The sequence below is a fragment of the Anopheles maculipalpis genome, chromosome X (assembly GCF_943734695.1).
Source record: "Anopheles maculipalpis chromosome X, idAnoMacuDA_375_x, whole genome shotgun sequence".
NCBI classification, from domain to species: Eukaryota; Metazoa; Arthropoda; class Insecta; order Diptera; family Culicidae; genus Anopheles; species Anopheles maculipalpis.
This window is the reverse complement of record NC_064870.1, coordinates 16688275-16707896: the sequence shown is the minus strand read 5'-3', so window position 1 is coordinate 16707896 and position 19622 is coordinate 16688275. Positions and strand designations below refer to the sequence as shown.

General features: G+C 45.8%; 3 protein-coding genes across 3 annotated transcripts; 1 reads left to right on the top strand and 2 right to left on the bottom strand.

Moving 5' to 3' along the window:
* Positions 1-3092: 3092 nt before the first annotated feature.
* Positions 3093-4963, top strand: LOC126563966 (uncharacterized). The gene is made up of 4 exons (XM_050220841.1): positions 3093-3102; positions 3185-3290; positions 3921-4029; positions 4931-4963. Exons 1-4 carry the CDS (start codon positions 3093-3095, stop codon positions 4961-4963), a joined length of 258 nt encoding a protein of 85 aa, XP_050076798.1.
* A 4795-nt stretch (positions 4964-9758) lies between these two features.
* Positions 9759-11243, bottom strand: LOC126563956 (uncharacterized). Its single transcript, XM_050220828.1, has one exon. It carries the CDS (start codon positions 11241-11243, stop codon positions 9759-9761), a length of 1485 nt encoding a protein of 494 aa, XP_050076785.1.
* A 519-nt stretch (positions 11244-11762) lies between these two features.
* Positions 11763-19605, bottom strand: LOC126563948 (uncharacterized). The gene is made up of 3 exons (XM_050220816.1): positions 19602-19605; positions 12098-12488; positions 11763-12033 (listed from the first exon to the last, which is right to left on the bottom strand). The coding sequence occupies exons 1-3, from the start codon at positions 19603-19605 to the stop codon at positions 11763-11765; spliced, it is 666 nt and encodes a 221-aa protein (XP_050076773.1).
* Positions 19606-19622: the final 17 nt, after the last annotated feature.

The following is a 19622-nucleotide window of genomic DNA, read 5'->3' as shown; positions in this document are numbered from 1 at the left end:
TGGCCAATGCTTTCATCCGTTGTATGCCAGGATGACCGTGGTGTATTTGTTGTAGACATTGATGTTGCAGAACTTGAGGAATCACTACCCTCTCCCCGAACAAAATACAACCATCGATGGTTGATAAGGCATCCTTTCGGGCGAAGAAACGAGACAGTTCCCCGGTGTAGGTCGCATTACTGGGCCATCCTTTTCGTATGTAACGCACGAGCTTTTGCAGTAAGGGGTCTTTCTGTGTTTCTCTGATGAGGTCTGCAAAATGAAGTGGAGTGTTATGAAGCGCATTTACCACCATTGCTTTGATGTCTGTTTCTATGCATGCGATCACGGTGTCTTCTTCAGGCTTGGCTTGAGTGTTGATTAGGCGCGAAAGCAAATCAGCGTTTCCGAAATCGTCGGTGCGTACATACTCTATGCTGAAATCATAAACTAGAAGAGTGAGTGCGAAACGCTGTAAACGGTTTGCAGTGACGGTCGGGATACCCTTCTTCGAGCCAAAAATGTGAAGAAGAGGTCAATGGTCCGTTTGAAGAATCAAACGCCTTCCGAAAATCATCTTGTGGATCTTTTTAACTGCAAAGATGATGGCCAAGCCCTCGCGATCGATTTGACTGTAATGACGTTCTGCTTCAGTGAGGGCGCGGGAAGCATGTTGAATTACGCGCATTGCACCTCCAGGATAAACGTGGCTAATCGTAGCGCCGAGACCGATTGATGAAGCGTCTGCAGAAACGATTATTTTCTGCCGTGGATCATAATGAGTTAAAAGTAAGTCGGACGATAGGAGGGACTTGAACGTTGCGAACGATTGTTTGCATTCTGGCGTCCAGCAGAATGAATTATTCTGCTTAAGCAAATTGTCCAAAGGATATCGCAGCTTCCTCATATTCGGGATGAACTTCCCGTAATAGTTGATTACTCCAAGAAATGATCTCACTCCGGATATATCCTTTGGTTCAGCGAGCATCTTGATCAGCTCGATCTTAGACGGATCTGGTCGTAACCCGTGGCTATCGATCACGTGTCCAAGGTACGTGATTTGCTGCTGTTTAAACGCACATTTATCGGCTCGTATCGTAAATCCGTATTCTTGAAGCCTTTGTAATACTTTTGCCAAATTTGTGTCATGCTGGTGTTCGCTACTTCCTCCTACGATGATATCATCAAGATATCCTGATACCCCGCTAAGCCCTGTGAGCATTGTATCCATAAGTTGCTGGAAGGCAGCAGGAGCAACTTTAATGCCGGGTGGTAGGCGGTTGTAATGGTACAACCCTCTATGCGTATTTCTGGTTAGTAGCGGTCTGTATTTTGGCTCTATTTCGACTTGGAGAAAAGCGTCCGTTAAGTCGATTTTGCTGAATACGGTGCAGTTGGACAACCTTGAGAAAATGTCCTCTGGGAGTGGTAACGGGTAATCGTGTGGTCTCAGTGCTTCGTTCAAACCAGTGGAGTAATCGCCACATAGCCGAATTTTCCCGTTTGCCTTCCTTACCACTACTATTGGTGCTGCCCATTCGGAAAACTTTACAGGTGTTATTATCCCCAGTTTTTCTAGCCTATCAAGCTCTTGATTTACAGGTTCCTGCATGGCGTATGCGACGGGTCTTTTAGGGCGAAAGACTGGACGGCAGTTGTCTTTTAGCGTCAATGTGACCCCGGCCTTTTTACAAAGACCTATTCCTTCAAAAACTGCTGGGAATCGTTCTTGCCATTACTTCGGCGTGGTAGATGTACCTGTATCGTGGCAGCAGAAACTGTCCATCGGAACCGACACAAGAGCAAACGCATCGATAATATCCGCTCCTAAGAGCAACAAATGTGCTTTCGAGACGCGTATCGGTGTTGTTTATACGGGCAATCGCGGCTCCAATGCAGCCCTCCGCATAACCAACACGGGTTGTTAGGACCTTCGCACTTAGACTGGAATCGACGTGGTCTACGATGCACCCTAGCGTTGACTGTTAGCACACACTCTGGTACCGATGCCTCGATCATTGCGCTATCCTTCTTCAGGTTGATTAACCGATGACACTCTGAAGACAGCTGTTGCAAGGTTGCGCAAGCCTTGTCCTCGATGCGGGCTAGTAGCCTCGTCCTGATGTCCGCGTCGATCTCGTCCTTCAAACCGCACACATACAACAAGCACTTGAACTCTTCCTCGTTCAACTTGCTCAGCTCGAACTCGACACACGCCTTGTTGATTCGACACGCATAACTGAGGTGATCTTCCGTCCGTTTTTTTATAATCTGCAAGCATTTGAACCGCTTGCTTAGCAGCGATTCCTGGGTGTCGAACAGGCATGTCAGCTTTTCCACTGTCTGATCGAGTGAAAAGTCCGGCAGGCGACTCGGCATGATGAAGCTCAAGTAGCGATCGTGCTCGGATGGTCCCAGTTTTCGAAGCAACAATCGTACTTTGGCCGCGTCGTCGATCCTTGCAGCGTCCTTCTGGAACAGGTCGAGATAGCGTGAGAACCAGTTTTTGAACGTTAATCCTGTCTCCTTGTTGTATTGAAACTCTGAAATATGGTGAGATAGAGTATCAATAATTTGTTCTGGTTGCAAGGTGGTGGGTGGGGCGCATTGGTTTTGCATGCGCGCGTGTAAAAACTCGTTGAGCAGTTGCTGCTGTTGCGCCATTTGCTGTTGAAGCAAATTCATCATTTGCAGCATCGTTGCACTATCCGCGCTGCTAATGATGGCTGGTGACGCGTTGAGTAGCGATGGCGGCTGGATGTGCGTCGGTGGTATTAGCGACGCTCCTTCTCGATGCACGAGATTTTGCATAGGCACGCCTGGAACGTTTTCACGATTTTGAGACAATCGGCGCGGGTCGACGTCCGCGAAGAGATCCACATGATTTGCGTCGCTTTGCTCCATCCTACGACGCTTACGAGACGGTGGACTAATGTTTGTTACACTTGCACTTGCACACGTTAAAACTGAACAACACGTTAAACTTGAATGACACGTTAAAACTTAACAAACATGTTAAAATAAAATTGTCCTCGTCGCCACTTTTACAGTTTGTGCTCATCAACACTGGTATCTCAGGAACTCACTGTTACTGGGAACTCGCTTGAGCTACTATGGATAACTGTTCGTTCACCGCCGTACAAGATCTTCCTCGGTGTTGTCTACATTCCGCCTAATCGAGTGAACGATCCTGGTACCTTTGAAGCATTGACTGATAGTATTAATGTGATATCAAATCGATCGAAACCCAATGACATGATTATTCTGTTTGGCGATTTCAACCTCTCATCTATAAACTGGTCTCCACCTCAGTCGGCACCTGGGCTCGAATTTGGGAACTCACTAGATTTCAAACACTATGTGCCTCATTCATGCTCATCACTTGGATCTAGATTTCTTGATAATATTTCTGCAAATGGTCTTCATCAAGTAAGCAACGTAAAAAATCTGCGAAATCGGCAGATTTGAAATTTGGGATTTCTGAATTCCACGGCTGCATCGTACTGCGTAGATTTTAGCTGCTGCCCATCACCAATTATTAAAATCGACCCACATCGTCCGGCCATCGACATTACCATTCGTGTTCCTACCAACCGTTCTTCAGTATCTTCGACGCAGCCTACAAATCTGAGAAAAAATTTCTACAAAACTGACTTTTTCCGTCTGGACGCAATGATTTCTCATTTTGACCGTCAACTTGACATGGAACAGTTTAGTTCGATTGACCAGGCCATGGCGACATTTACAAGTTTCATGTTGGCCACGTTTGATTTGTGTGTGCCGTCTACAAGAACTAAGAAAGGACCCGCCTGGGCTGATCGTCATTTAAAATATCTAAAGAGAGTTAAAAACGCTGCTTTACGAAAGTATAACCAAAATCGCAACACGAGCAACAAGCATTTCTTGAGAGAAACTTCTCGCATTTACCGAAGCTACAACAGAACTCGATACGGTGAATACTTAGCTAGGCTGGAGAGAAACATGACCAAAACCCCTAAAGCATTCTGGGCCTTTGTCAATAATAGCCGAAAAACGAATGTAAAACCTAATGTAATTCATTACAACGGACTAACTGGCTCTACTGCATCGGAAATCTGCCAAATATTTGCGACTAGATTCAAAGATGCCTACTCAACACCGGTTATGGACGTAGAAAAAATCAGTGATGCCCTTAAAAATACACCAGACTGTGTTAAGAATTTTAATCTTGCATTAATATCAACCATCGATGTCTTAAAAGCCTTAGAAATGCTGAAGCCTACACCAAAACCAGGGCCTGATGGCATCCCCGCTTTCATATTAAGCCGATGCAAGCAAACTGTTGCACCTATTCTCACAAAGCTTTTTAACTACTCGCTTCATCTCGGTGTCTTTCCGGAAATTTGGAAGAGTTCTCGAATCATCCCGTTCTTCAAAAAGGGTGATAAAACACAAGGAGCAAACTTCAGGGGTATCACATCACTATGCGCAGGCGCCAAGGTATTTGAGAAAGTTATCCACACAAGGCTAACTGTCTCTGCAAGTCACTACATCACCTCGCAGCAGCATGGGTTTGTCCAAAAACGATCCACCGTCACCAATCTCGTCACATTCACTTCGCACTGTTTGCGCAACATGGATAATCGACTACAAACGGATGCTATATTTACCGACATTAAAGCAGCATTCGACAGCATTGACCACAACATACTTCTGGCAAAGCTTGCTAAACTGGGAATTGGGGGAAAGCTGCTAAGCTGGATCACGTCGTATTTAGTTGGCCGAACATACGCTGTTGAATTTGCACATAGCTTATCACGTCCATTCATTGCAACATCGGGTGTACCCCAAGGTAGCAACTTGGGCCCACTGCTTTTCACACTCTTCATGAATGACTTAGCCTACGTATTGCCAGCAGATAAATACCTCATGTTTGCAGACGACGTTAAATTGTTCATGACAATACACAAAGACTCCGACCAGCATGAGCTACAACAACACTTAGATAACTTCTACCACTGGTGTATGCGGAATCAACTAAAAATATGCATTGAAAAATGTCAGGTGATATCTTTCAGTAGATCTCGGGAGACGAAACACCACAGCTACAATATTAATGGAACTCCTATTGAACGAGCAACACATGTAAGGGACCTCGGTATTGTGCTGGACACTAAACTGACATTTGACCGTCATGCCGAAGAAATCATCAGTCGCTGCAATCAACTTCTTGGATTTGTGCTACGCATGTGTAGAGACCTCAAGGACCCCATGTGTCTTAAAGCCATTTACTGCAGCACAGTTCGGTCAGTTCTCGAGTATGCTAGTGTGGTTTGCAACCCATCGACACAACGCCTATCTGACCGCATTGAATCAATTCAACGTAAGCTCTCCCGGTACGCAATCCACCTACTTCCATGGAATCCAGGTAGCCAACATCCCTCTTACGAAAATCGTCTGATGCTCCTTGGCCTGCACCAGCTGAAAGAGAGACGTCGTATAGCCCAGCAACTCTTCATCGCCAACCTGCTTACAGGGAACTTTGACTCCCCTGCACTCCTCCAACAACTTAACATATATGCTCCCACAACATCGCTACGTACACGCCCACTACTCGCGAGTACACGGCGCCGAACGAACTTTGGGTCAGGCGATCCTCTGACATCAATGTGTAGAGCATTTAATGAAGTGTACTCACTATTCGACTTCCAGAACTCCATAAAATATTTCAAGGGCCAACTGTTCTCAAGGCGAACGAATTGAATAGTGTTAAAAAAATTAAGTATTTATGTACACGCTAGGCTAATATACGATCATCCGGACTATTATTGTCCAATGAATAAAGTGTAATAATAATAATAATATCGGTGGCCCGATATTTGACGATCACAACACAACGTAAACTACATACAATAAAACACTTATTTTATTCTATAACGTAAAAAATGTGCAGTGCCACCACACCACCCGAGTGCGCGCTTCGCTGGCTGATCTTCGACTCCCTCTCACGCATCCCGATCCCTTATCGAGATACTCATATCCCAGGACACTCGTGCCCATCAATCCGCGAGAGGCTTCTCACGGAGAGAGCGCGTGAATGTCCGGTTACGTACGCACCAAACAGAAACTTATTGTCCGTAATCCATAGAAAAATCTAAGTACGTGACGTAAGTGGCAAAATTACATAAACTCGGGTTCGTTAATCCTCTTCTGTCCTGGTTCAGATCCTACCTAAGTGATCGTTCCTGTTCTGTCGAGCTTAGAGCTACGACTTCAACGCCTTTCCCTTGTCTTTCCGGTGTGCCCCAAAGTAGTGTCTTAAGTTCTTTACTATTTATCCTTTTCGTCAACGATATATCTGTTCCACGCTACCTGCGGATTGTTTTCTCATGTACGCGGACGATCTCAAGCTGTTCCTTTCCATTCCTTCCTCCTCTTTTTTTTTTTTTTGCTCCTCGAACATCATCTTGACAACCTATTTAATTGGAGTTCAGTCAATCGTATTTCATTATCCTTACCCAAATGTAATGCTATTTCTTTCTCCCGGTCTAATCGTCCTATTTGTCCTACTACTAGTCCTACTAGTCCTATTATTTCACTTATACATTTAATCATGTCCCTCTCACGAAGGTATCATCTATCAAAGACTTAGGAGTGTGGATCGACGAAAGGCTTTGCTTTGCTTTGCATTATGACAAAGTAATAAGCAAGGCCTATGGTCTTCTAGGTTTCCTCCGCCGCATTGGCTCCTAGTGTTTCTTCTATTTTGTCCATATTAAATTTAACGCCTTTATTTGTGACCGTGTTGCTCAAACATTGTAGTCCTTTTCTGAAAAAGTGGCATTTATCGATTTGTATTTTTAATCTTGCGTCTTTTATTTTCTGTAAGATGGTTCGAATATCTTTTACGTGTTCTTGAAAAGAGCTCGAAAATATGATCATATCATCTGTTTTTCGCACGAAGCCGTCACGTTAAGAATAGCACGAAGCCGTTTGATCGTTCACGATTTATCAAAACTCGCTTTATTCGTCCGTTATAACATATCACAGTTTGTCTTTGTATGTCGCACCGTACGCTGTTTACTCCACGGAAGGTAAACTGATAAGAGCCGGTACGATCCGTTGATCGTACGCACGAAGCCTTTACGATGGATCGGAGAGAGGATCCACGCCGGAAACTCTCTCCCACGCGCTTACAGAATTGACGTATGGCAATAACGCACTTCTCGCTCCAGAACGCATTCTAAGGCAGGGGTCGTCAGTGCGTTTGGCGGACGGGTATTGAATGATGTTAAATTCAATAACCATTTCTCTCCCCTTTGGGACGCAGTCGTCCGTTCCAAACTTTGCGCGCGGGTGGAGGGTCGTCCTCGAGTTCTGACATCGAGGGCTGCACGTAGCTTACCTGAAGGTCGGTCGTCGGAGTTCGCCCGTAGCTAGACCGTCGGCTCATCGAAGGCCGCATTGGATGCTGATCGATTTTTCCCGCCTCGTCAGTTGGAGGGGCCGATCTTTCAGCAGGCACCTCGTCGTCATTCTTCTCCATGCCATCTATCGGGAGTGGCGCCAACAGCTTCACGTTGCGCTTGTAGATACCGCTGCTCGTCCGAATGTCAGCAACGCGTACTATTCCGTCAGCTCCAATATATGCCTTCGTAATTACGCCAATTGGCCATCGTCCAACCGGGAGGTTGTCGTCACCCACCAGCACAATTTGCCCAACTTGTACGTTGGGAGCTCGTCTCGTCCATTTGGCGTAACATCGCAGCTGGGACAAGTAGTCGGCTTGCCAGCGAGACCAAAATTGTTGAGTCAATTTCTGCACTCGCTTCCATCTCGTCTTGACACCGTCCGTGTCGTCGTCTTGGATAGTAGCAGGAATCGAGAATGATGCCCGTGCGATCAGGAAGTGCGCTGGAGTGAGCGCTTCAACGGACTCAGGGGAAGCTGGAGTGGATAGCTGTGAGTGGCCTAGAATTGAGAATAGCTGAAATTTGATAAAGCAGAGTTTGCAGCTCGATCAAGTTGAGCAAAGCGCCTCGGGCAGTGGATTTCAAAAGACGTTTGGCCACCTTGATGTTGGCCTCCCAAAGACCGCCGAAGTTCGGACTGCGAGGTGGTATGAAGGAGAACCGTACTCTCTTCTCGGCAGCTAAGTCCACGAGTTCGTCCTGGAATGCGCGATTGTTGTAAGCCTTACTTAGCAAACTCAATTCCCTGGACGCGCCTACGAAGTTGCGGCTGTTGTCCGAATATATCGTATATACGTAGAGACACGAAGCGAAGGAGTGCTGAGATGAAGGCAGACGTCGATAGATTCTCCACCAATTCCAGATGGATCGCCTTGGTGGCGAAGCAGACAAATAAGCACACGTAGACTGAAACCCGCCGTTTTGACCTAGTGTGAGTGATGACGTCGAAAGGCTCACATAGATCTACCCCCGTGTGGGTGAAAGCAGGAGATACATTCACGCGAACGGCAGGCAATTGGCCCATTTGTTGCTGGTATTGCCTGGGCCGGGCACGCACGCATACGACGCATCGTGATATCACGCCGATAACCGTGCGCCGAAGGTTTCGCATCCAGAATCTTGTCCGAAATTCTGCCATGACCAATTCTGTTCCGGCGTGGAAGTTATATATATGTTGTTCGTGGAAATATCGGAAATAGTACGAGCGAAAGGGTGAGATTTAGGCACTAGGATCGGCAATCTTGCGCTGTCAGCCATTTCTGCATTCCCCAATCGTCCCTGCACGTGTATGAGATTATCTCTGACGATCGGGTTAAGGTGTTGAAGAGGCCCCTTAGGGGTAACGTGTCCGGATTCGTGCATTTCTCGTACCTCGTTGGGGAAGGCCGTAGCTAGCATCACACCTAGTAATATCTGGAGTCCGACTTCCAGTTCGTCCAACAGTAGAGGCCCAGTAATTTTTTTCCTCGGCGGAGGAAGTTGCACGAAGCTTCGCTGAATTGGCTCTAAAGTTGTGGACAGCTCTACCCAGCCATGCAAAGTGCCGTCTCGTCTTGGTGAAGGAATTGTGGTACTTATACTGCGCCACCAAGTCGTCAAATTCGGGTCCCACAACGGCCGTCATCACTTGAGGTGGGGCGATTTCCTCTAGCGTAGCAACGTCACCATCGTTGGGCAGCGGGAATGCATCTGTAATAATAAAATCCGGACCGTTCAACCAGAATTTCATATTTTCACTTCGCACCAATTTGCTAGCAGGAAGTCCTCTAGAAACGATGTCTGCTGGGTTGAGTTTTGTTGGCACAAAATGCCAATCACACAAATTGGTCGAAGCTTGTATCTTAGCCACGCGGTTTCTCACGAAGACGTCCCATTTTGCGTTATCGGAACGTATCCAAGTTAATGCGACCTGCGAGTCAGTCCACCATTTAGTGTGCTGGATACGGGGGCCAAACACATCCTTTATTCTCACGTAGAGTTCTGCTAACAACAGGGCTGCTTGGAGTTCCAGTCGAGGCAAAGTCAGCTCCTTTAACGGTGCCACTCTTGATTTTGAACAGACAAGTCGTGATTGCTTGTCGCCATTGCCATCCAGGTAGCGCACGTATATTGCGCACCCATACGCTTTTATTGAGGCATCGGAAAATCCATAGATGGTACAATTTTCAGCTTTACTTGGCAGCGCCATTCTTGGGATGTGAAGCTGACGTAGGACTGGCAACTGTGCAGTAAACTCGTTCCATTTGTTAACCACACGATGCGGTACAGTTTCGTCCCATGCAAGATTATCGCGCCACAAGTCTTGCATGAGGATCTTTGCAGAGACGATCACGGGCTGAAGGATACTAACTGGATCGTAGAGCTTGGCAATTCTTGCACCAAGCATCGTTTGGTCAAGGAACACACAGGCAAGTGAAAATCATTGTCGATGATCAACTGGAACGTATCCTCCGTAGGGTTCCAGGCTAGACCAAGCATCTTGATGGCCTGCATATCCCCGATTTGCACAGTAGTGTCAAGGTGTTCCTCTGGTACATCGTGTATCACAGAAGGAACGTTGGAAGCCCATTTCCGCAGAGGCATTCCCCTATGCATGAGCGCTCGTTCAACACCAGTTCTAAGCACACGTAGTTCATCCGATGTCGCAGCACCCAAGGAAAGGTTATCCACGTAGAACGATCGCTGAATGGCGTCAGCGAAATCCGGGTTAGAAAACCGTATTTCTTCGCCGACCTCGAACACATCCCTGCAGGCAAGATATGATGAGGAGGCCTCTCCGTACGTAACGGTACGCAGCCGATACATTTTAGCGGAATGGCTCGCATCCTCGCGCCACAATATGCACTGCATCCAGGTGTCCGACTCAGCCACCCAGACTTGGCGGTACATTTTTGCAATGTCTTCGGTTACCACCACTGTTTCCGTTCTAAAGTACAGCCATATATGAAGGAGATCCGGTTGGATCACTGGTCCAATAGCTTGGATATCGTTAAGCGAAATCCCGCTGGTAGACTCCGCGCTCGCGTCAAACACAACACGTAGCTTTGTGGTTGTGGTTGAATCCGGTTTAATCACGCAGGAATGTGGTATCACGTAGCGAACCATGTGTAATTTTTCGGCCGGTACTGGAGCCATGTGTCCTAGATCAAGATACTCGCGCATGAACTTGCGGTATTCCACGTAGGTGTCTTCATGCCGGGACAATTTCCGCTCAAGAGATAATAAACGTCGCTGCGCTTGCTCGATGGAGTCTCCGAGCTGGTTAAGCTCCCCCCGTAGCGAAATCCGGACGATGTATCGACCATCATCGGCGATCCGCGTGTGCGTCTTAAAGTGCTCCTCGAGCTCACGGTCTAAAAGGCCCTTTTGGTTCGTAACATCAGGTGGTAGTTCCTCCACCTTCCAAAAGCGTTCTAGGCTTGACTTCAGGTCATCAATGAACGTAGCATTATGGCAACTCTGCTTATGGAAGCTAGCCGAAGCAGCATCACGTAGAAGTCCGCCAACAGTCCATCCGAATTTGGAGTCTTGTAATGTGAGCCCATTGGGTAAGCGGTGAAGCCCTACACCAACCGAGTCAAAGCAGATTCCAGCGCCTAATATTGCATCAATTGGCCCTGGATGGTTGAAGTTTTCGTCAGCTAGTACCATTCCAACGGGAAGGTTTAAGTCATCCTTCTTGATTGCGCGAGTGGGTTGCGCACTCAGTTCGGGTATCACGTAGAAGTTGGTGCTAAAACGGTAGGATCCATTAATTGACATGACCTTAGCTCGTATTTGGTTCGATACTGGGAGGTTACCACTTATCCCCATTAACGTCAATCGCACAGGTAGCAAAGGCAATTTTAAACGCTTTGCTGCAACTGTAGTAATGGCTTGGATTTGGTAACCAGAGTCGAGTAGGCACCTCATCCGTTGCCATTTCCCCGTGTTATCTTCTATGAACACTACGACGGTTGCTAACAGTACATAGTTTCCAAACCCTGGAACGTCTCGGGGTGTTGCACTGTTAGCAGGAGGATAAACGGACCCGCACGGAGAGGGTACAGGTATGGAACGCCAAGCAGCGCGTGGCGGCGATACGGGCCGGACACGTGGATCGATCATTGCTGGAAGCACTACACGAGCACTAAGCGATGGCGGCACGGAGCAGGAACGACGCACGGAGCGGGAACGCAGGACACCACGCGGCGGCGATACGGGCCGAACGCGTGGATCGGCCATTGCTGGAAGCACTACGCGAGCACTAAGCGATGGCGACACGGAGCAGGAACGAAGCACGGAGCAGGAACGAAGCACGGAACGGTGTTTGATGGCACGGTGGTGAGGCAGTCACTTAATGTAAACGTCGTCCGCAGCGTGAAACAACGTATGATGCTTTTTGCTACACACTTGACACCGTTTTTCGCTTGGGCACTTTGACGCTGGATGCTGGCTCGATAGGCAATTCACACACTTGCGTTGATCCATCACGAAGTTGACCCTTTGACATGCCGATCGCACCCGTAGCTCCGGACAGAGTGTACCTACATGACCCGTCTTGTCGCAAGCGTAACACCGGCGCGTGCCTGTGCCTGTCGTTTGCTGTTGCCGGTTGGGTGGCGTTAATCGGCCGAGATGAAGCGATTGCGTCCTGCTTGGCGAGAACGGGTTGAACCGTGGCGGATAGCGCCGTCCGCGCTGGTCTTGCAGGTGCGCTGTTAGTGTGGGCACGCACCACTTCCTTCTTTTTCGGCTCGTAGTAGAGTTGGTTGGAAAGTCTATCCAACTCCCCCCGTAGCTCCTTCCACGTGGGGATGCTCTGAGCGTCCAGTCGCCGAGTGATGCGTTCGGTAGTTCCCTCATCCAGCTTGCCCAGCACGATCGACACAAGGAGCCAAACCTCGACTGCCGTGGCTCTCTGGTCCGTCGTGCCCGCAATTTGTTTTGCCGATGCGATCGACGTCTCGACCACGTCGATGATGCGCATCAGGCCGTTCGCTGATGCCGTGGCCATCTTTGGAATGTCGAGCAGTTGTCGAAAGTGCCCGAGGAACGTTCCTCGAGCTTCCGCCAAGCCTGCGGAAACGGTATTCCTGCGTTCTCAAACGCCTCGCAACTGTGTCTTGCAATATCGCACCGCTCGAAACACTTTAGAAGGAAGGCGTATTTATCGGCATCCTCGGTTAGACCAGCGATACACTTTTCGAAGCGCCCCGCGAACGCCGGCCACTCCGATGGCGAGCCGTTAAACCTCGACAGCTCGATCCGAGGAAGATGGTCGGGTCTCGTTGCCGCTGTTGCGAGCATCACGTCGAGGGGAGGGACTGTCGAACCCTCGCTTGGTCGCAGCTTCACCAACGCACCTTCGCCTTCGCAGTCATTAGTAGTTCAGTAATGAGTGGCTGCAAAATGACGGACTTCATAGTGTCAACAGCTGTGGTAAGGGCGGCTTGGAAGCCTACTTGCAATCCCGTTTCCTTGATTGTTTTACTTCGCGGGTTCACAACTACGTCAGTGCAGGCAGGGCAACTCCAGTGTAGATCAGGTCGCTGATTAACGCCGAGCAGAAATACTTCAGGAACATTTGTGCAACCAAAGTGAAAAATGTCCTCACAGTAATTGCAACTGATACACAAAGCGTCAACGTTGATGAGTGTGTTGCAGGACGAGCAGTTGGTTGCCATTGCAAAGAAGTAGATGAAAACACCCGAGGCGTGCAACGATTAAAACGTAGTTTTCACAGGAATTCCGATCTATCAGCACAACACTCAGCTGTTCAGTGAAATAACGATAGATACAGACTTTGAAGCTCAAAAATTGATAGGATAATTGATGATTTCGTAACACAATAGACCGATTCAATAGGAGCGAGTAAGACTAACATGTTTGTGCATCCTCTTTTGACAGATTATTTCAGCCAGCGTGTCGATGTGTACGTGAGAGCGGTTCGGTAGGATCAGGCAACGTGCTATCGCCAGGGGCAATGAACGGTAGCTCCTGGCAGCAAACGGGACGATTGGTCACACGGTCCTCGAGGCAAGCGATCGCGTTAGTTCACGCAATATAAGTTTTAGTATCTGTTACACCATAAGTTTTAGCGTGTGTTTTATTCATACGTGTTGTGAACGTCCTATCATATCACAAAACTAAGCTTACACAGATACACTAAATATGATATCCTAATGTTACGTGTAAAGTAGTATAATTACTTCTAACACTAATACTAGCATACGTATTATAACGTAACACTAGTCCTACCGGTACGTACATATATTCTAGCATGTTAGAAAAAATTACAATATAAAATTGCCATATATTTAATAAAATATGTTTTTTGAAACGCGTGCAGTTCTCGCTTAACGCAGCCGTAATGGTACAGTGTTTGTTTATATGCGCTAAGTTAGGATCAATATGTTACAGGTGCTTTATATAAAAACTTTAACAGGAAAATAAAGATAAAGCGATATATTTATCCATACATTTGTACTTAGAGACTAGACCTCTGAGGTCATGCCGGTCATCGAAATGGCTTACTTGATTGCCGACACCACTTATACTTGGTTAGTCAGACCTCACTACAGGGGGACGGTCCGGATGGGATTTGAACCCCGGTCCTGCCGTTTGGACACTGGCGCCGCTGTCGCCTATACCACCGGGCCGCACGCACACGCAAACACAACCCAAATCTAACGAGCTAAAAATAGTATTACCTAATGTCGCCGTTCTCTCTAGCTGTCTCGCTCTAAAGGGCTGGAGTCCTTCATACTTCTCTTTCGGTTTCACAAAACCACAAATAACATTCGCACTAGTATAGCCTTGGGTTACAGACTAGGGTACTCATTGATAGCCTCTCGTCCTCCTCTGTATCACAGGGAGATGCTATGCTGGTTCGAATCCAGATTCGTCCTCCTCCTTGTTATCGGTTCTGCGCTGCTGCGCCTTAGGCGCGCGCGCGTTCCGATGTTATTATCAACTGCCGCCAACCCATCAATAAATGTATCAGGTCCGCCGTAGGATTTCAAGTTCCTTACTAATCAATTCCTATTGTCCTCCTTCCCTCTTCCCTTCCCCTCCCTGGTGTTGGTGTAAATTCTTCCATAATCGTTCCAATAGAAGGCAGAAAAAAATGTCGGAGTGTGGATGGAGCGGGCTTTTCAAGAGTGTACCCTAGTCGGTAGGTGTAACACAACAAACCAGGCGCGTAATAATTTTTACATTTTGTTTGTATTTTTCAGTCGATAAATGGCATTTGATTTTTTCGTTACACAATTGTGTGTACGGTAATCCGCAGAGGACTGACTATTCAATTACGTGGGATCAGTAAATTTTAGTAAGCCACATAAGATGGCCGACGTAAACATAGAGGTCGTTCAGCCAAGAAGCACAAGATACCAAGTTTGAACGGTATTGAAAGATCGAAATGTTTTTTTCCTGTGCATTTGGTAATTCGCCAACCGAACATAAAGTGAAATTGTGTTTGAGCATACAATCGCATTTGGATCCGAAGGGGTCTCACAGTGATTTAGATTATTATAGCAAGATGGAAACATCAAAAACAAGTTCATGCTAGTTACATTAGCTACTTCTGCATAGTCAACATGATGTATTCTTCTTCATTCTTTTTTCGTTCATGAAGCAACCAAAAGTTGCTTGACAAAAAACGCTCTGTCTAACAAACTAATTGACATACAGACGTCAAATTTGGACACGAATCATTTGAAGGTTAGTGCTATATAAAATAATATGCATTTAATACTAGCGGCGCCATCTATGTGTCAGACCAGGAACTTATCAGCCAACCTGTTATATATGTACGGCTTAACAAACCCAGTTCTAGCGATGGATAAAGACGATCACTGTAACCAACATATTTGTAAATCCGCCAATCGGAGGTACGTTGTTTATTTACATTTGGCTGTTGTTATTGCGTTATGTTCCTGTTATTTACTGTTTTACAATCCTATTAACAAAGTTGCCTTCATAACCGACGTTCGTCGGGGCGGTTCAGTGGACTAGGCGACATCGGCGCCGGTCTGCATAAGGCAGGATCCGAAGTTCAAATTCCATTTGGACTCGTCCCCCCGTAGGTGAGGATTGACTAAACTCGCTACGTGGTGTTGTGCTGCAATAAGTCAGTAAAAAAAATGTGAAAACACTTCAGTGTGTTTGTTCAATACAAATACACGTCGATTGTACATAGTTAGGCTAAGCCGGGACACGGGGAGGGTTTCCACATCTTTTTTTGTTGCTAAACTCGGTTTTGTTAAACCACACATACAAGTTATGACAACGAGAGATGTCGCTTCAAGGTGGAACAATCGGCTGCGATATTTTATTAGAGTTTTACGTTTTAGATCTTACACTACTACTTATAACTAAGCTTACACAGATACACTAAATATGATATCCTAGTCTTACGAGTAAAGTAGTATAGTTACTTCTAACAATAATACTAGCATACGTATTATAACGTTACAATAGTCCTAGTCCTAGAAAAAAGTAACAATATAAAATTGCCGTATATTTAATAAAATATATGCTCTATATAAAAACTTTTACAGGAAAATAAAGATAAAGCGATGTATTTATCCATACATGTGTACTTAGAGACTAGACCTCTGAGGTCATATGCCGGTCATCGAAATGGCTTACTAGACTACCGTCACCACGTATAGTTGGTTAGTCAGACCTCACTACGGGGGGACGGTCCGGATGCGATTTGAACCCCGGTCCTGCCGTTTGAAGACTTTCCCCGTTGTCGCCTATACGACAGGGCCGCCCCCATACGCACGCATACGCACACACAACCCAAATCTAACGAGCTAAAAATAGCATTACATAATGTCGCCATTCTCTCTAGCTGTCTCGCTCTAAAGGGCTGGAGTCCTTCATACTTCTCATTCGGTTTCACAAAACCACAAATGACATTCATAATAGTATAGCCTTGGGATACAGACTAGGGTACTCATTGATAGCCTCTCGTCCTCCTCTGTATCTCTGGGAGATGCTGGTTCGAATTCAGCATCCTCTTCCTCCTTTTTTAAGGCAGAAAATAATAACGGAAAAGTGGATGAGCGGGAAAAAGCCCAATGAGCAATTCCAAATATTCCGAGAGAGAAAATATATGAAATCCTCTCGGCTTGTTCTCGTCTTGCTCTGGTATTGTTGGTACAAATCTGTTCACTCGAGAACAAGACTACATGAACCGCTGGTTCACTCAAAACCAGCCGAAATGAATCACTTATCTGAAGTACAAGACGAAATGAACCGCTAGTCCGAGGTACAAGACGAAATGAACCGCTGTGCATGTGCACCCGTGACGTCACGCGCGCCATGGCATACCGGCGTGACGTCACAATATATCAATATACATCGTGTTACATTTCGTAACAAAATTACAGTTCATAGAACCGTGACCGTAGATTTGGCATCGTTTGCACTGCATTGGGCCAGATTTTTTTGAGTAGTAACTCCACTTTACAATGTATTGGTCGATAGCTGTGATAGTGTGATAGTAGCAGCGGCATTGAGATACTACCCACACTAAAGTGGAGTAGGTAGACTGCGTGTTCGTCATAACGCTTCTGACTTAGTGCAAGCTTCTTTACACTTTTAAGCACTAGGTTTTCTGCTTGCAGTAGAGTTTGTACCTCTTCGACTGGAAGATCATGCAGCCCGTGTAGTACAATCTTAGTGGTGTTATCTTTATCAAGTTGGTATGTGTGGAAGGAAATATTGATGTTTTGAAGTGACTTACCACTTTGCGGAAATCGTTGCTGTTCGTGATTTGTACTGTGGTGCCGTAGTATGTCGGCTTTGTGCTGTAGTGCACCACTCCTGCTGCTATTACGACTTTACGGACGAAAGCCACCGAAGAACTTTTCACCACTATGGGTGGTATTTTGCCGGAGACACTGTTTGCCACGCTTGTTGTAGAGGTATTGCCTTTTTTTGTCTTGTTGGTTGCTATTTCTACGTCATTGTCACTAAGCAACGCGAAGCTGTTTTCCGATGGATTCGACCTCGTGTCGATACGATCGTGACGATGACGTGACGATTTGTATTAGTGTGGAAGCTGCAGAGCGATCAGGTGGTACGTCTGTACTCAACCGGAGTCTGTTAGCTACTGACCGTTACGTACATATATTCTAGCATGTTAGAAAAAAATAACAATATAAAATTGCCATCTATTTAATAAAATATGATTTTTGCAACGCGTAAAGATCTCGCTTAAAGCAGCCGTAATGGTACAGTGTTTGTTTAGTTGCGCTAAGATAGGATACAAATGTTACAGATGCATTACAGCGAGAAACGCACGTGTTCCAAAAAACATATTTTATAAAATTTATGGCAATTTTATATTGTTATTTCATTCTAGTATGCTTCACTTGCATTAGTTGTCTCTTTCTTACATGCTAGTATATAAGTATATAATTATGTGGTTGGTCACAAGTTCACAATAAAAAAATAATTTTTATTGATTTCAAATGGCAACACGCGGTCCCACTTCCTATCTATGACAAAACTAGAAACTAAAATGAGGCGCTGAGCTCTATGTTCCCTGTTCTTTTATACCTATCGCGAAGGGACAAATTATAATCAGGCATTCTTATCGTGGGGAACGGGCTGCTGGACGATCGCCAATCTGCAGAGGGGAGTTGGCTTCCGTTGAACTGTTGAAGGAGAATCGGACTCTCAGGAATGCATCTGTTTCCGTAGGGGAGAAGATTGTCCGTTGGCCGATGACTAACGCGATCGTTCCATTGGGGCTGGATTCTGACGCACGGATGATACTTGTTGAGACGTCCAGCTTCCGTAGTGAAGAATTTGTTTCCGTTGATCGAAGCGAACGAACGTATGAGAGTCAACGTTGACTACGCGTGTAAAATAATTATATAATTAATTTGAAAAAACCGTCATTTATTTAAAAGATTGAATTTAAAGCGTTGCTCTAGATGATAAAGCGTTATACGCCAGCAACTATGCAACCCGCATTACACATTTAATATGGCTGCCTGATGGCCTTATCTGAATTTCTACATAGACTTGTAGGCCTTTATTACTCTTTAGCCAAATGTACGGTTTCTCTCTCGGCCATATTGATCATTGTGATTGGTGTAATGCGCATTGCATAGCTATCGGCGCATAATCCTAACGTTTCAAAGTGATTTATCTAACAATTAGTTAATTTATTATAAATTTGCTGCTTTGTAGGAAGATTATCCCTCAGTGCTTAAAAGCATTTGTTTCTGCCATTGAATCTGTAGAATGAAATATTGTTGTTTCTTTGTCTTAAAACCTAATCCCAAAATTGAACTGTAAAGTAACTATGATAATTGAACTTTAAGTTACTATGATTTAGAGGATTGAATAAAAAGATTTTATTTTATTCGAAACAAGGCACAAAACGAGATTCACAATTCTTCGCTAGTTACTTTACCTACTTATAATCACTGCGAACACCCACCCGTCTTTAAAAACCATGTCTGTTCGATTCAAAGCTACCAGTAATGAATACCCTTTCATTCTACCGGTGGTTTTACATCAAAGCAGGTGATTTTTTAGGGGAAATAACTTATTTGAAATGAGCGTCGAATCAATGAACGAAATCCGTGTTGAGGGTGACAATCATAGAGTGACACAATAATTTTGTTTATGCAGTTCAGTATAATTTTACTTCAATTTTGACCAATTGACTAGCCAATTGGGTCGGTTACAGGGGTACACAACGCTCCAGGGTTGCCTCAAGTTTCAATCGAAAAACACGTAAAATTGAGATCTGGTCGATTGGAAGCTTACTGCCGTGGTAAGTTTCCAATCGATTCCAATCGACTCGATCACTTATGGCCTCTTTGGTTGGCACGTTACTGTAATGCAGAGATCAGGCTGCTGCTGGTCGGCTGGCCCGGCAAAGTCCGTAGTACCATCGATTTAATTTGACGTACGTCCATCCTACTTCTGCGTGTGGATGCAATAGAGGATATTGGAGTGCATCGTAAAACTGATGCTACTCGTCATCACAGCTGAGAATTCTGGTGCTACGGTTCTGCACAACTGCCTTGTTCGTTGCTGACAAATATATCATCGACTTCATCGTCAGTTGAACAATTATAGCGACGCATATCGAGTCCCTGCAATCGTGCGTTGTTGCGTAACTGCAGGTTCGCGTGGGGTGTCATACGATCGTACCCATGCTTGATTATGACTATG

What these genes read in the sequence shown, in the direction of transcription:
- LOC126563966 (XM_050220841.1), top strand. An exon ending in ATAAACTGGTCTCCACCTCA is followed by an intron (nt 3,291 to 3,920) that starts GTCGGCACCTGG and finishes AAGCTACAACAG; the next exon opens with AACTCGATACGGTGAATACT. An exon ending in AAACGAATGTAAAACCTAAT is followed by an intron (nt 4,030 to 4,930) that starts GTAATTCATTAC and finishes CAATACACAAAG; the next exon opens with ACTCCGACCAGCATGAGCTA.
- LOC126563956 (XM_050220828.1), bottom strand. Translation starts at nt 11,243, where the DNA reads ATGGGGATAAGTGGTAACCTCCCAGTATCGAACCAAATACGAGCTAAG.
- LOC126563948 (XM_050220816.1), bottom strand. An exon ending in AGACCAGCGCGGACGGCGCT is followed by an intron (nt 12,034 to 12,097) that starts ATCCGCCACGGT and finishes CGGCCGATTAAC; the next exon opens with GCCACCCAACCGGCAACAGC.